The sequence below is a fragment of the Neolamprologus brichardi genome, chromosome 12 (genome assembly GCF_056152115.1).
Source record: "Neolamprologus brichardi isolate AB-2024 chromosome 12, ASM5615211v1, whole genome shotgun sequence".
Lineage (NCBI taxonomy): Eukaryota > Metazoa > Chordata > Actinopteri > Cichliformes > Cichlidae > Neolamprologus > Neolamprologus brichardi.
The window spans coordinates 14,785,846-14,803,591 of NC_142115.1; the positions used below are offsets into that span (position 1 = coordinate 14,785,846).

Consider the following 17,746-nt stretch of genomic DNA (forward strand, 5'->3'; position numbering starts at 1 on the left):
TCATTGGATGATGCCCATCGTTAGGCCCACCTCTCCGTCATTCCGCAAATCCGCAAAGGAGGGACCTGCCGCCTCACTTAGTAGCCTATGACGTCAGTTAGTGGTAGCTGGGCACTACCGAGAGGAAGAAGTTAAGATGGTTCTCATCAAGGAGTAGTAAGTGCGGGGTTTCTGTTTAAACTGTACTTTTCTTATTATTTCTGAAAGCACTCTATAGGTTAGTATAGATCCGTGCACTCACGGCAGTTTTTTTTAGTCCCTGTGCGCTGATGCAAACTTTTCATCATGTCTCGGGGTCAGCGTCAGGCACACGAGGGGAGGATGGGATTGGCCAAGAGCGTCTCTGGCCTACCGGCTTTGACAGCAGATTATCATTCTCTGACAGCTGCTGGTTTCCTGTAGTTTCTCATATGTTATCGCCAAGCTGATGGCTTCTAAACGCTTCAATCTGCGGTTTTTGTTATGTGGTTTTAAAGCGCAGACATTTTCTTTTTCAAAGCCTCGAATTGGCACCCGAGTTGCTAATGCTAATTTAGCTAACTACCTAACCTGAGGGGAAGTTAACTGGAAGCTGCAAGTTCTCGCTGTCTTTTCAGTATTGACTCAGAAACTGTCGGCGCCAGCTAATCACCCCAGGATAACACATTTTGATTACTTAACGAATTGGTAGTTTGTTCACTCCTGTCTGTTTCAAGCATCAATCATTTTGCATGTAGTAAAGACGAAGCTAGCAGCTGTTAGCCTTAGCCTGTTTGGGTTTTGAAATTGCATAAAAGATTTCAGTTTCCATTTGTAAAACTGCTATCCTTGGCGAGTGTCGAACTACAGCTCTAAGTCTGACGTCTTCTGACACAGGCTGAATATGTAAGCAGGCTTCTTACTTCACATCTTACCAAATGAATTGGGTTCAAGGCAGGAAGACTGAACACTTAAACGTGATGTGAATGGGTCATGTTTTGCGTCGCACGGGAATTCTGAAAATAAGGATTGACGTAGATTTGAGTTATGTAAAAACCTTGTTACAACATTGTCTTATTCCTTAAATATAACAGTATTGCTGCCAGCATGCACCTCAGCACTGTGGCGCCCTAATTCCATCAAAGTCCCTGTGTGGTAAGCAAAAAGAAGCACTGGAAGTCTGAATTGACACTACCTGCACTATTGCATGTGGCCACTTACTGGCCTACAGGAGTGAAGGAAGACTGTTCCCGCATCCCTAACACCCCACAATCACTCACTGCACTCAAGCTCACATGGTTTGATGAATTTGACATCTTCTGATGTTGCCTGTACATTTTGTTTGCTTGACAAAACATTGGTCAGTTCCCATTGTTATGGTTTGTTGACACTTATCTTGCCCTCACTCATTAAAAGTTAATTGATAGAAAAGGAGAAAAGCCCCCCCCCCCCCCCCCCAAAAAAAAAAAAAAGAAAAAAAAGTTGTGTTTCCATGTGTTTTCAGCTTTGCTTTAGGTATGTACTTGTAGAATTTTCTCCCCCTAACTTTTTGTTTTGCACTCTGTGGTTTGGTGATGGGAAACGTTTTACTCACAGCCTGTAATGCGTCTATTTCTGGGCATGAAGGAAAAAGTTGCACCATCATCATTCGGTGCACTGACCAGGGATGGTCTGTAATGGTTAGAAATCTTGAATAATAGATTCAGATATGTTTTGTCTTCTTAATTTAACTGCTTCGGCTAAGCTCACTGTATTTCTGGCCCCACCTAACTCACATTATTAAAAAAAACCAACAAAATAAACTTTCTGTAGTCCCATAAAGTTTTGTCTTAATTCAGCTCTAACTTTTCCAGCCAGGTCTAGTAATAGGTTCCTCTCATCTTGCTGATGTCAGCAGTATGTCACTATGGGTGGTTCTAGAAGTATTTTTCCCTCAGGAAGAGTAACTTTGAGTGTCTTCCTGTTCCTGGCAGTGAGCAGGTCTCTGTGTGTCATCGTGGTTCTTCTGGTTTTGTAATCCGGAGGTCCTGTAGTTATGATCTCATTGCTTCTTCTGCACTTTTCTGCATACAGTGTGACCTGACAGGCAATTGTCATGTTGCATTCATTGTGAATACAGACAATAATATAAGGCGTGAGTAAATGTGCATGCTGATTTGGCATGGTAATGAGTAATATTTAGAGACTGAACCTTTTTATAAATAATCTCAATAACAAAGGCTATACAGGCTTGACTGCCAAGATGTAGAGACATTTCAGGCTACAGAGTCAGTTTTATTGTTTTAGGATGTATTATTACTGTATTATTTATGCCACATGCATCTGCAGTGTTTTCTTTTTTTGTCCTATTAGTATGTGCTCTAACTCACTCTTAAAAATACAAATGTCAGCATACGTCTAGAAGAATACTCCTTCTCATATATGGGTCGCTGCTTTAGATTGATGTGGAATGATAGTTTATCTCATGAAATTGTCTAATATGAAACAGCGGATTTGAGAAATGCGTGCTTTATGAAAGTTACTCATCATATGTTTCTCTCTTTTGCAGCCGTGTGGTTTTACCCTGTAGTGTCGAAGAGGTGAGTAAGTGGCTTAATAGCTTGTTATGCTATCAAGATGTTGTAAATTATTAACTTTTTGTCAAGTCTGCTTATATTTTCTCTATTGATGCCGTTGACACATAATCATGTTGACAATAACAAAATAATGACAATAACAGCCATACAAAATTACAATAAATTAATAATAACTAAATAAGAAAAAGCCATAATAATGTTAAAGGATATGAAATGCACTTCTTCATACTTACAAATATGAAGTTGTACTGTTTGTGTGGTTGTAAACGAGCCCATATTGATGCTTGGAAAAAAGTCCATCCTCAGTTAGTCTGACTGTTTAAACTGAGTCAACCCTCAGTTCCTTTTTTGGGCTTTAATGTGTCACTGTGGCATGGCTAAAAGGAAATGTTGCAAGTTTCTGACATGTGCCTTTTGTTTAAGACAGTTCTTTTCCACTCACTGATAATAAAGACATGGTAGTGTTGTATAATTTCTGTTGTTTTGGCTGCTGGCTGCTAAAACCAAGAAAAAGCTTAATTTTGCAGATGTTGTTTGTTTGAGCCAGCAATTGTTCTGTGTTTAGAGACATTTCTGTAATAAATCCCAGACTTTCACCCAGCTGCTGGGATACAATCTCTTGGCAATTAGTGCTGCATATCCAAATTCAAAATATTTGAAAAGTAATTCCTGTCTTTGTGGAAGAAATGTTAACAAGAGTTATGGTAGCTGATTATTAGTCATTCTCTTCTTCTGCTGTTTGATGTTCAAACATCATAAGACGACGCGCAAGTTAATTCAGCTTTAAGATGGTGGAATTGGGGAACACAGCAGCAGAACTGAAAAAGCTGGCTTAAACATTTAGCTCTTCAGCAAGTTTTCTCTGCACGTTATAGAAATCTAATCTACACTAGAGTGGCAGCAGGACAATAATAGAGCTTAAGAATTTTATGGTTACTTTTTTTTTTTGCACAGTTTTACAAAACAGGTCATGGGTTGAGTTCTGTTCCTACAATTTCACTGTATGGGACAGACAGAGAGAAATGAATGAATTAAAAAAATGTAAAATATTTGATTTACTTTTCTGACAGTTTTAGATTTCCTGTGTTGCCGTTGAGCTCTCAGGAGTAATGTACATTGATTACTGTTTGGTTAAAAAGCCTTGCTGTGTTCACAATAAGCCTATATCATTTTATTAGATGGAAACTTTCAAAATGTGAGGAAGAGAAAGAATTGGTTTGTGATTTAGATGTATGTCACAGTAAAAAGTACTTAAATCTACTGTGTAGCATCAGTTTTTTATATTATGATGTTTGTCTTGCAGTATCAAGTGGGGCAGCTGTTTTCTGTGGCTGAAGCGAGTAAAAATGAGACGGGTGGTGGTGAGGGCATTGAGGTACTCAAGAATGAGCCATATGAAAAAGATGGAGAAAAAGGACAGTACACACACAAAATTTACCACCTAAAGAGGTATGTGCTTTCCCTTTGTATTTCTTGTTTTTTAGAGCTCCACTGTTGGCTTCATTGATTCTTTCTTATAGTGTAATAGTGCAGTGCTACCAGGCAGTGTCAGTGTTGTCTTATCTGTGAAGCATTTTCAGTTCATTTGCTAACTGTGCAATCTTTGCTGTAGAAAAAATAGGTGATAAGTCTTCCTCCTTCCTTTCTTTTACCTGTACCGCCTACCCTCCACCACACCCTACAGTAAAGTCCCAGGATATGTGAGACTCCTAGCTCCTGAAGGTGCCCTGATTTTCCATGAAAAGGCTTGGAATGCCTACCCCTACTGCAGAACCAGTGAGTCCCCTTCCCAGCACCACTTAGTTTAGGTTTGCCTTGAAACTCTTCTTCTCACTTTTAATTAAGTTCATGTCTTGTCTTTCTTCCCCCCTTTTTTTCCCCTTCATGCCTAACCTGGAACAGTTGTGACGGTATGTAACCCTAAATGGGTTTTATTAGCCAAGATTAAAGTTAATAAGAAAAAAATTACATATTTTTTTCTTCATTATGTTTCTTCTTTCTCTTTATTCTAGAATGAATATATGAAAGATAATTTCTTCATTAAAATTGAGACATGGCACAAACCAGACCTTGGAACGCAAGAAAATGTGAGGACGTCAAAGCAAACAGATGTCTAATATGAATCATGAGTTTTATTTTCTAACATATCTTTTTGTGTTTGCTCAGGTGCACAAACTAGACAGTTCCACGTGGAAGAATGTAACGGTGGTGCCCATTGACATTGCAGACAGAAGTCAAGTGGCCCATGCTGTAAGTAGCTTCATACACAGTATGGCGCCTTCATGTGGACAACTTTGATTATTACAGTTCTTTGTCATGAGAATGTTTCGTAAGCAGGTGTTTTATGGCTCTGTTTATGATTTAATTTGAATATATATGTGTTTTCCAGGGAGAGAGAAAAACGACATCTAGCCTTTCCTATGTAATAGGGATGCAAATGAATAACACTGATGAAATGAAACAGCACTTTCTTTCTATTCTCGTCTAACCAATTTATTAAATTGCATACATATCTGAAAGTAGCTGAAAGAGCATTTTGTTACTACTTAGCAGTCTGTGTGACTTATGACTTACTGCATGTTTCTCTGGTGTGATATTACTGCAGTCCAATTTAAAATCCAGAATAAACGGTGTTTGTGCGATCCTTTCTCTTGCCTATACAGCACTCTCAAACTGTTAGAGTCAGAGTTTAATTCATGAAAACAATACAGACGAGCTAACTGACACATGGTCGTTTCATCTGTGGAGTTTCAGGGGACAATCTTTTGGCTAAATCGGTTTAGTTTATGTATTAAAGATTTGCTCTTGGTTTGGTCAGAAATCACGCCATCCATATAAATCACATGTTGTCACAGCATGTGGTTTCTCTGCTCAACTTTGTCTTGCTCTTAAGCATTGATTATTCTCAGCTACGGACACAGACAGCCAAACTCCTGACAGCCAAGTAGTCATTCTTTGAAGTCTGCCACTTGGGGTGCACTTGTACTTGGTGCATTGTAGTGTAAATCCACAGCGGACAGGAAAAACTGGCAGATATGCAGACACTGTGCTCTGTCTCATAAACAACCGTTCACTAGGACCTGAGTGGACCCTAGTGGACTCACAAGATGTGATCAAGGCTTTAACACAAGCAGAGCTGTGTGCATCTGTTTTTTTTGTTTTTGTTTTTTTCAGTTAATATAAACTGGTAATCAACCAGATGTCCTAGTTAAAGAAGAAGTAGCACTTAATGTATCTGTGCATATTCACTGACTATTACTCCAGTTTCAGGGAGGCTAATAAAATATTTTGAAAATTGTAATGACTGTTAGACAGATCAGAATTCAGTATCTTCTAGCTCCTGCTAAGCTGTTTATTCACAATGATTTCTTTTCTTCTACTTTTTTGCTGGGCTTTAGTTTTAGTTTCCAAAGTGTGTTTCTCGTTTCAATTTTGTTTTTATTGTTTGAAAATGTGTGTAGTTTATATTAATTTCACTGTTAGTTTTAGGGTTTTTTAAAATTATTGTTTGGCAGGCATATGTCAGGAATAGGTTTGGCAAAATCATTACAGATTTTAGAGTAAAAACAAAACTTGTTGAAAGTACTTGACGTAGTCTTATAGACATCCAGAATCACAATAAACGCGTCTATCAAAGCCTCATTAGGAAAGTAGTCATACAATGTCCTCAGTTTTAGATAATAAAAATAAGGATATTGTGTCTATATATTTTTTAGTTTTCCAGGTTCACAAACAGTGCTTATCCATCCTTTTTTTTTTTTTCCTTCCTTCTTCTTCCCTCCTAAAAATTGCTTCAGGGCCATGGTGCTAACACAGACCCACAGACAATCATTCACATTTAGACCTATGACTAGTTTAGAGTCACTTTACTTAATGTGTATGTTGATGTTTTGTGTGTCTGTGAGGAAAAAACTATTAGCAGATATCTCAGATTTGTAACTCACCAAGTCATATGTCAGCCAGGCACCACTTTAAAAAGCACGAGAGAGACTGGAGCACATTTTTTAGTACTTAACTCAACATTTGGATTTTATTTACAGGCTGACATGAGCTTCAAAACAGTTGTGTATTTTGTTGTTACAGCAACATACTTGATTTTTCAGGTATGATTATTCATTCATGGAGCTGAAAAAGTTGCTTGTGCTCGTGGCATCGACGATAAGTAGAGCATTTCAAGTGAAGAGAATCTTTGGCAATCTTCATAAACCTTTAGTCAATCCTGACCCATTTTATAAATATTTTACTGAAGTTGGCATCAGGTCCAGCCCATCTCCTTGGTATTTTTTATTTTGGTTTGGTTTGTCTGTGAGTTTTTCCCCAGTCTCTTTTTTCTTTTCTTTATAAAGACACAGAACATTAATTGCTCTCTGGGCTGTTGTGTACTTGGCTGACTGTTCTGCTTTATTGGGCTATGTTACTTCTTAGTTTTGTTTTGTTTTCTTGTGTTTTTTGTGGTCTGTTTCTTTGCCCCGTTTGAAAATGTGTTTGCTGTGCTGTAATAACACAGTGCATTAAAAATAGTTGATTTCAGGAGTGTGTCCCAATACAGCCAGCTGACTGGAGAGATCTTTGTATTTAAAAACATACACATACCAGTTGAGGATAAATGAAAGATTTGAATACTGCTTGGAATCTCTGAAATCATATTTGAAGATGTTGCAGGTCATTGCTCTTATTTGACATCACATTGCCTCATTTTAATGGGACTGCCGGTATGCGTGCAAGCATACATGTGGCTATTTGGCCGAGAAGCCCTAGTTTCTGTGTGTGTACATGTTTGTTTGCGGTGGGTAGTTAACGAGGCGGACGTGTTTGCCTTGCTGGAGGAGTGTGTTGTGTCTGAGGGCCCTATCAGCCCTCAGCCTCGGGCATGACTGCAGGCTCTGGGGCGTACCGCCAGCACAGATGAGTTTGTTAGTGTAATTAAGGTTCACAGTGCTGCGTGTGCCGGAACTAGACAAACACACACTCGACGTAAACACACTTGCAGTCTAATACACACTCTTTTAGAAATGGCTTCTTTTCGCGTACCACGGCACATCGATTCACAGACCTCATTAGTGCAGCACAGTGTATTGTTATAGTGATGGAGCTCTCAGCATTAAAACACCCAAATTAGAGAGAAAGTGTGGGCTTGTGTGTGTGCGTGTGTGTTTTTTAGTGGTGCGTTTTTATTTCTTTCCACACGGTTGGCACCCTCCTGTTGGATAGTAGCCCTGAAAAAGTAGCTTTTAGCTTCAGGCGCATCATGATTTATTTAAAATTGCTGGGCCCTTGAGCTGTTGATACTGTTAAAGCCATTTCATTTATTTGTATTATTATTTCTCTTGTCGTGTTTTTTTTTTTTTGTTTTTTTTTTTTAATAAGAAAGTCAGGTTTGTTAAGTTTTTCGTGCTCGTCACGTGTGCTCAGTATCCCTCTACATTTTACTATGCACCAAGATCTCTTTGTATTAAAGGGCAAAAGTGCTTAATTCACCAGAATATGTTGGCAGGACATGACCTTTTGAATTGGATACTGTATATGGGGTAAAAAGTTATTTTGCAGTTGGAGCTGCAGACATACAAACTTAAATAAGCAGCACAAATCCTCATCAGCACACAACAGGTAGATGCAAGTACATTCACTTACGTTAACTGGCATCATCACCCTAATTAAACAAGCGTCAGAGCCCCCCATACACAGATCAGTCTTATCTTCAAGCCACTTGTGAGCACAGCTGTGTTCTAGTCCTGCTTTGTGACATTATCTGCAGAGATGGAAGGATTTGTGAAAAGGGAGAAGCCCTCTTCTGACTTTTCTTGTAGTTAAGCTGTTTCTGCTCTTTGTTCCCTTACTCTCGTCGTTGAATAGTTGTCCCACATTTCCATCTTTTCATTTAAAAACGGTGTCTGTGTTTTGTTTTGTTTTTTAAATTGGGGTAAAATCCTGCAGATTTCTTGGCTCTTGTTGCAAAATGAAACAAATACCAGTATTCATAAATAAGCTTGCCTCAGCTTTGTTAAATATTCTGTGCTATATATTCTACTAATGAAAGTAACTGAAAGTTTCATTGTAGGACTACAAGGAAGATGAGGATCCTGCCATTTTCAAGTCTGTCAAGACTGGGAGAGGACCTCTTGGTCCCAACTGGAAGGTAATGCTGTTGTAAACTACATACATTTTAATCTGAAAATGGTGTGTGACTGACATCCATGTGACTGTTTCAGCACCAGTTCAGAAATAATCGTTTGATAAAATACAGACTTCAACTGCACAGTGGCTGCTTACATAGACAATAAGGGCTTCAGTGTGTGAATGAACTATTGCTGGTTGAGGCTGATTTCTTTGACTTTCTTCTGACAAAGGATCACATGTTTGGGTGGTATAAATCCACGGTAGCATGTAGTTACCAATCAAACTCAATTAGACAATGAATGCCAATTTGGCAGTTTTGACAAAAGTTTCCTCTCTGGGAGGCCTAAAAAGGCAAATTAGTGTGGATGCTCAATGTAAATACAGCAGAAGTGGATTTTTCTTTCTTTCTTGCTTTCGGTTTTTTAAATGAAATGCGATGCATTTAAGAGTTTTGAATACGGTCTTAGGCCACAGGGTGCTTTAAAAAAAACAAAAAAAAAAAACAACGGAGGCAAACATTTGACCCATTTGCCAAGTTATAGGAAAATGGGTATATATCTGGTCATCAAGACCTGGATTAGTAGTCTTGCTCTCATGGATTTTGCTTCTATATTTCATGACTTTGTACAGTCATGTGCATTGTATGTAGTTGCTGCAATGTTTTGATCTCCAAAGTCTAAGTGCAGCTTGGATTGTGTTTTGTGTGGATGTCCCTGCAGCACGTTTATGTGATGAGATCTAGGCATTAAAAGTTTTTTACAGGTAACTTACAGACCTGCAAGAACACTCAGGCTTTGTCCACAGCTGGAAGTAAAGTGTCCGTTTGTGGACTCAGAGTCTTTTGATAAGGGGTAAAAAGTCAATAAGTAGCTCATCCACAGAGAAACTTTGTCAGTAGTTTTGTTGCTTTCGCCTCTAAACCCCGGCGTACCTCGGAGCCGGGTCCTGTTCGCTCTTGGAGCACAGAGGATTTCTATTCTGCAGTGGAGCCCTCAAAGTTCACCATGGGAAACTTTCCTCTGCTTCAAGAATTTTTGCAGAACAAAGGCAGCCAAACAGCTTTAAAAAGTATGAATAAAGAAGCACAACTTTTATTTTGTGTTTTTAATTAGATCACTTTCCCGTCCGCTGTGGACATGGAAAAAGACTGTTTTTGAAAAGGTGGGGGGGAGAAAGTAGTTATGTGACAACAGAGGCACAATTTCTGCCAGCTTCTCAGAGCAATAAAACTCTTGTCTATCTCTGCATGCACACATGCTTGCATATCGGTACCCTTTGTATTTCTGAAAACTTCTGCTCCTTTGAGTGGGGCACAGAGAGGGAGAGAAGAAATGTCACCGTAAGTGTTTTGATGTAGAATCCGTTTCATGTGAAGTTCTCCTTTAGCGATGACAACTTTTCTAAACCCACTGCAAATTTAGAAATGTTTCTCATTTCCCTTCTCTCACGCTTCTCCATGATCGTAGCATCAAACGGCAGTGGGATGAGGGCGATTGAGGCGGGTCTGTGGCATTTTCTTTTTGGAATGCCGAGCCAGAATGAAGTGATTAATTAAACAGGTGTTCTCAGAGGGAGAGTGTGTGTGTTCTGGGGGCGAGCAGGTCCTAGGTGTTAATAATGTAACCGGCTTTGCACTGCGGCGCCCTTATCGCTTCGTGAGCACCGTTTTATCTGCCTTCTGTGGCCACAAAGACATGCCTGTCGGGAACGGTGTCGCTGTCAGGGTGGAGGCAGAGAAATGGTCCCTTCATCTGGAGTTTATCCACTTTGCTGTGGTCCCCCCTCCCAACACCCAGCCTCTTTTCTTCTTCTCTTCTTCAGAGCGCGCGGCAGAGTGCAAGCAGCGGATAGATTTAGAAAGTGTGCTGTAGATTAGGGCACTTTTATCTGTGCACAGCACATCTTCATGTTGATAATTATTTCAGCAACCTTCATGCCCAAAGCATTATGTATTAATGAACGAATCTTAGATTTGTCAAAAATAATGCCTTCTGCTGTTTTTACAACTGTTCTCTCATTGGAAAGTTTCTGTCAAGTTTTTGCAGTGCGTTATTCTGATATAGTGACGGGTTGTAAGTCAGATTCTTTTTCCTGTTCCTCTCAACAGAAAGAGCTGAATAGTAATCCTGAATGCCCAAGGATGTGTGCCTACAAATTAGTCACAGTCAAGTTCAAGTGGTGGGGCCTGCAGACCAAAGTGGAGAACTTCATCCACGAGGTTAGTGACATATTTGGGATTAGGATTCAACTTTATTGGCATTACACATGTATAAATACAGGATAACGAAATATAGTAGAAGACGGAAAAACTTATTTACACAGTTGGCTCATGAGTTATATTTAGACAGTATTGCAAGTTTGCGCATGCATTACTGTGCCTCTTCTGTCTGGGTGGGCAGTGCCTAATTAGTGCTTAATTATTATAAGCAAGCTGTAACTGCAAACATGATGAGGTAATGTTTGGGGGCTCTATAGTCAAATGGAAGTTAAGCCCGTAGGATACAGTAGAGTGATTTGTGTTTAGAGTTTCTCAAGTTTCAAATGTACTTATAAACACTCGACTGATGCTAAACATCACCCAGTCCTAACCAAGTTTGCTGCTGTCTACCACAGCAAGAGAAGAGGATCTTCACAAACTTCCATCGCCAGCTCTTCTGTTGGATTGATAAGTGGGTGGAGCTAAATATGGATGATATACGGCGTATGGAGGCGGAAACGCAGAGAGAACTGGATGAGGTGAGTGTATAAATAGAAAATCACAGTTAAAAATTAAACTTTAAGTCTGGTAAGTGATGGATTTGGTGCAAGAGAAAATCAAACGTTCCCAACCCTAAACACTTTCTTTGGTTAAATTTCTCTTATTCGCTGTGCAAAATCCGTGTAACACCAATTTTAGTTATTCAGCTGTTGTCTTCCATTCACTAGAAGTAGAGTGTGCTAATGTGATAAAGCCAGAGGACTGCTGGAGTAAATGTAGTGGCTTAAGGGCTCCCTGTGGAGTCTTTGACCCCTAGTGGTGCGATCTAGCTGACTTTCTTTGAGTGGATCCTGGTGTTATTTACCGAGTGCACAAGTAAAAGGCCCTTTATTAATATATGTGAATTCAAAACCTCATAGTTTTTAGTGTTTTGTTTTTTAAAATCAATATTTTCAATATCAGTAATATTACATTTAAGATCAATTGTCATATTTTTTCCTTTTCATGTATGCTTTGTTTTGTTTGTTACTAAACATCTTTAAACTGTTTGGTAATCAGCACAAAACTGATGACTGTGAGAACAGTGTTTGTTCTTCCTCAAAATCCCATTTCTATGATTGCCTTTATTGTATTTTTATCCAGAGGCATAAGACTGGTTCTGTACGAGGTACAAAGGCTACAGAGGAGTAGCAAGGCCAAGTGTAGGTCTTTGTACTGCTGTTTGTTGTTACTGGTAGGGCAGCATCTTAATGGGGTTTCTGTTAGCCTGGCAAGGCTGTGCCGCATCATGCCATATAGCTAATTATGATCTGATACATTTGCACCGTCATCTGTAGGCCGCCTGTGTTGCAGTGTATCCCATGGCTAGTGCATGATGGTCTCCCCTCAGCTTGTGATGTGTAACAATGTCTGCCAAGTGCAGGGTATTTTTATGTTAGTCCCCCAACCGTAACTCTGCATGAGTCTTTATAGTTTGGGGATTAGTTTACTTTCTGTGTCCATGTTTGCACACTTCAGTATCATTTTCTTTATTTTTCTATCAACCAATCACTAAGTTGGAGTAGTTTATATAACCTAACCATTCGTATTATTATTCCATCCATCCGTCCATTTTAATGGCTCATCCAGTTCAGCGTTGACCTTCACAGTAAACAGTGTCTGCTTGCAGGAACCTTTTTATGTGTGAAAAGTCTTAATATATTGTCTCATGTTTTAAGTTGACAGAGCTTCGTGAGATGCTCACTTTAGACGACTTTAGTTTTTCTGTGCGGTGCAGTGGAGCGAGCCAGCACGGCTTGGCTGATTGCAGCTGTTCATGGCATGGTGCGACTTCACTCTGCGCTCTTCGGTGTTGAGAAAGGGCTTTACTCCACTGTGCTTGTGTGTGCACATACCATTTCACATTCGAGGTCCAAAAGCAGTCATCTAAGAGGAAACACTGGTGAAAAGCATCCATTTGTTCACCACAAAAACATCTTCGGTTGCATTTTTGTAATGTTTCTCTTTGTGCGATTTGAACACAGGATAACAGTGTTTGACTGAATCTCAGCAGTACAGATGTGTTTTAAGTGTTCATCCTGCTACTTCTGTTAGTAATCACATCATCAGAAAATACCCAGTGACCCAGTTCTGCTGGCAACCACAGAAGCCCATGCCATAACATTGCCTCCACCATGTCTGACAAATGATTTGCTAATCTTAGTCTTATTCCTTCTTCGTACTACGTACTGTCTATATTCATGTTAATAAAGGCATTTTTTGATTATAGGCTTCGACAGTGGTGTGCCTACCTCCTCGAGTGCTCCTCAGGTAGCTAGATGTTGTGAACAGGCTTTTTCTTTAAAGATTCCTCCATTTTAGTTGTCTTCTGTGGTATTCCAGGCCGTTTAGGGTTACTGAGCTGCCACTGCTTTTGTTCATTTTAAGTAGGAGCTATAATGTTCGATTTGATAGCTCACGTGCAATAAAACCTACTTTTATTGCAAATCGAAAGTTCCTATGAAAGGCTAGCATACAAGTTTAACACAAGTAGTTATATATGTGCACAGAAGTTCCTGCAGTCCAGTTAATCCCCATAGAAAAAAGATGTGGGGTAAAAAAAAAAAGTAAAATAGTCTACTTCTAAATCACAGGCTTCAGTTTCTCCGTCTTGCATTCACTCTAAACCTCTCCACTGCCTTGCTCTTGAAACTTCTCCAAATATCAGTCTGGGAGCTTTTGGCCGTACAAGGAGAACAAGGGAGGAATCTGGGCTGGACCGGCCAAAGTGGGCCAGTCTCAAACATTCCTGGCTCGCTACCAGCATGCAGAATTTTTGCGCTTTGCCTTCTCACATCTCGCCCAGCTGAGCATGTGTTTCCAGTTTTCCCTCGGAGTAAGTAAACAGGTTGGTACAATCAAAGACGGCTGTGGCAAGCAGGGCAACAAGCCTGAACCTTAAAGCTCAAGGGTTACCAGGGTCACATTTGGGTGGTGGTGAGAACAGCCTACACACAAGTCACTGCCCTTCACGTTGTAGACAAACACAGCACTGGGGGAATGGAAAAACCCAACATTAAGGAAGCTGTATACTAATAGTCATATCTGAACTCTTTAAGTATAGTGGTTGGGTGCTGATGGTGTGGAAGGAGGAGGTATGTGAGGACGGGGTGTGTACGAGGGGGTTTCAAGATGGCTCCTTTTTCCTCATTAACATACAAATGGAATTCTGCAGTTGAGAAGGAGTCTGTGCTGTGATTGAGGAGAAAGGGAGGGAGGATTGGGGGGTGAAAAGATGGAGAAGTGGGAGGGTGAATCCTCGTGCCATTTCATCAGATCTGTCTATTCCTCTGTTTAGAGCCAGTGTTGGTTTGAACTGTTCCATTAAGGTGTTCGGCTATCAGATTCTAACACTAATTGACTTTCCAAAGCCATCAGCCTCAGGGTGGGAGAATTTGAAAGTGATGCTTTTATCTACCTAGAAGACAAACAGGAGGCTTGATAAGGACTTTTGGAGCTGCCCTTTTTCCAGTTTACAAAAAGAAATGTAATGTATTTTTACTGGTTTGCAAAGCCAAAAGTAAGATTTAATGAATAGAAAGAAGTCCGACCCCTCCCAGTAACCAGCAACTCTTAAAGCCGTCATCTGAACTCTCCCTTACGTGTTTAGCTTGCATAAATCTAACGCGTGTTATTTCTCTCCCTTTCCCCACAGCTTCGCAAAAAGGGTAATGTGCGAGGAACCAGCGCTGCGGATGAATGAAAAGGATTTTAAACACCACACCCACAATGACAGCAGTTGTGAAGACTGCTAAGCGGGCTCCTTCGGTGCCACTTTTTTACCCTAACTGAATCACGCTGCGGAGGAGGGAGCGCTGCTACCTGCAATCAATAGAGCAGATCCCCGGCTTTAACCCAATCATAGTCATTCTATCCAGTGAGGAATTGATTTATAGCCACCGATACGATGCTGGCTGATGAGACTCAGGTTAATTTTGATCTTGGACGGAGAAAGGGCCATCGGGATATTGAGACCTAGTCTTCTGCAGAGACGCAAAGAAAAGCTATTTACTTTTTAAAGAAAAAAACAAAAGCAAATTCATCAGCTTGATTCCACAGTCGCAGGTGTTGGACCAAATATTTCCAGCTCCCCCAACCTCCTGTTTTTTCCCTACCAAAAAACCCCCCATTCCTCACAGAATGTTCCCCTCTGTGACCTCTCTTTGTCTCTTCCTCAGTCTTCACTGTACACACTGTGGCTCAGTGTGTGGTTTGCATTCCCTGGCAGGAGACTGTCATGCTCTTGTTCCTTCCTGCCATAACCTCCATTAAGTGATTACTAACAGCCTTGGCGTCTTGGCCCGTTGTAATCCTTCTTCCATCACCCCCCCACCCCACCACACCCCACCTTATCGAAGCACTGCATCTTATTAACACTGACAATCATGTCTGTACAGGTATTCACTCTCACTCCCACATGCAAAGGTAACAGGAAGCCCACACACACACATTCATATGACACATACAGTGTGCAGAGAGGATAAACATGTGAATTTATTCTTACCCACACACACTCACACACACACTCACTCACACACTCACTCACAGGTGTGGATATCTTTGTGCTGACTGATCTTTGAGAAACTCAAACAGGGGCAGATCCTCGGGAGCTCTTTTAGCTAAAGGATGTTACTTTGAATATGTTTACAACTCTCACCCCCACCCTGTGCTCGCTATTCTGAAAACAGTCGCACATAACATACATTGCAGCATTCACCTCTTTAAAAGATGTCCCTAGAGGAAAAAAAACTGCACTGAAAAACAGCCACAGATGGTGCTACACCCCTCCAGCCTCTGTCACAAGCCAAACTGTGCTGCACTCACCCAACCCACCACCAGAGGCCTTTCTCGCTCCTCCGGCTCTCTGAGGTAGACAGTTTCAAGAAGGCCTCCTCCTCCTCTGCATCATTCTAGCTGTGTTTACAGATTTGCAATTGCCTTATCAGTGCCTAGTGGATACCAGTACCATGTAGAGTTGCTTATGTGTCCAGGCCTTTACAACTATCAGAGCTACTACACTTAATGAACCTCTGCTGCCAGCCATTGTTTTAGCTACCTCTCTCATTTCTGACTGGCCATTTTTTCCTAAAGTGTGTCCACCAAATGTTTTGGAAAATGTCAGGCACCCAGTTGAACCCTTAAGAGGCACATAGGTTTGGGTTCTTTTTTGTTTTGTTCTGTTTTTCCCATGTGAGAGGATCTATTAGTATGCCACACAATATTTTATGTCAAAGCGGTTCAAATACACGACTGTACCTGGTAGCCGGTTTACAAATAAAATGTTCCTCCAAGCAGTGTTTTTATATCAATACTGTGGTTGTCTGGTTGTCATCTGCAGACATGCTCTTACAGCTCTCAACAACTTATATAAAGTTGAGCACAGAAAAGAAGCTCAGTGCCGCTTCAAGCTGCTGTCGTTTTATTTTTTGCGTAGCGTAAATACACGACACACTCGTGCTCAGGAAAAACACTTTGGTGGACACACACCTCGTAAGGGTTAGCATTAGCTGGTACTTCTTAGGATTCTTGATTCTAGTCTTGACAAAAGAGCTTTATCAGGGCGCAGACTAGTATGTTATTCTTTTGTTTCCTGATATGTGGAAGTGCAATTCCTTTCCATTCCCGCAAGCAGAACTTTGTTACTATAACAGCCAGCGTGCACCGTTTGTCATGTAAATCTTTACCTCAGACCAGCCATTGGAAAGAGCTTCCATATTAATGTCTTCTGGCTTTTCAGCTCTGTATCCAGCTCTCTCTCTTTTTTTCTTTTTTTTTCTTCAGGCTTCAGAATTGTGTCACATCAGCCTTAAATATTAATTATGGCTTGTGTTACATGTATACAGTATGTGTGGTTTGCTCATGTATTCCCTCGTAATGTTCTTGAATATTTGTGTGTTTTGGTTGCGTGTCACTGTTTTAAATTGCCCAACATAAATTTGGGATTTGTGTTTAGTAATCGGTTTCCCATTATTTCTCAAGGCAGATTATATGATTAAATACTTTCAGGAAAGTATTGTAGTGTGTTTGGTTAATGACAATCCTGTGAGGGCAAATCTGACCATGTCCACGGTAATTGGGTTTTTCCAAAGAGAATAAATGGTGTTTATGTGTTCAGCAAATATTGATTTAATATAGGAAAATTTGGAAAACGGTTGTCAGAAGCATCGGTTTTCAATAACAGAATCTTCTCAGGCTAGTAATAAGACAAAGATTTGAGGCTACAAAGATAATGTAGCCTGTTCCCTTTTATCGTCTTTATGTGTTAGAGCCACCTTTGTCTTTGTTACGGTCATGAATGCATATGTCTCTGAGCAAACAGTGTAATTAGTGTTTCAAAGTTCATTTGAATGATTCCTCATGTGTGTATGAATTTAAAAAACAAAAAAAAACAAAAAACAAGAACCCAGTGGAGAGAGGGAAATAAAAATCTTAAATCAGTCGTTTGCTAGTCTTCAAAACAATGATATTAACAAAAGTGTTTAAAGGTTCTGATCAGCTTTTAAAAATCAGGGGTTGTGGTAACGAATGTATGATGTATTGTGCCTTTTTCTTTCTGCACATCTTTTTTGTGCTACTAAGTCTATATATTGTATTGAATATTGTATCTAAATATAAATAAATTTCCTTTTTTTTCTTCTTTTTTTTGACAAAGTTTCCTGAAGTTCAGTTTGTGCTGTTTTTGTCTGATTCCTAGAAAATAAAGGTTTTGCCTGAGGGGGATTTGATCAGTCCTCAGGGCAAAGGAGAGAGCTGTCATTTATTTGCAAAGCTTTAAATGGTCACAATCTTTGCTAAAATACTATAAAAGATTTATTATTTATTTATTTGTGCTATATGTTACGCTTTCTTTCATTTTGGC

The 17,746-nt window shown here is 40.0% G+C and overlaps 1 protein-coding gene across 1 annotated transcript; it reads left to right on the top strand.

Annotated features, from left to right (window-relative positions):
- Window positions 1–91: 91 nt before the first annotated feature.
- Window positions 92–15,416, top strand: LOC102781605 (phosphatidylinositol transfer protein beta isoform). Its single transcript, XM_006805913.3, has 11 exons — window positions 92–156; window positions 2,507–2,537; window positions 3,838–3,983; window positions 4,219–4,310; window positions 4,437–4,444; window positions 4,547–4,621; window positions 4,701–4,784; window positions 8,593–8,670; window positions 10,759–10,869; window positions 11,265–11,387; window positions 14,543–15,416. The coding sequence occupies exons 1-11, from the start codon at window positions 137–139 to the stop codon at window positions 14,588–14,590; spliced, it is 816 nt and encodes a 271-aa protein (XP_006805976.2). The 5' UTR covers window positions 92–136; the 3' UTR covers window positions 14,591–15,416.
- The last annotated feature ends 2,330 nt before the right edge of the window (window positions 15,417–17,746 follow it).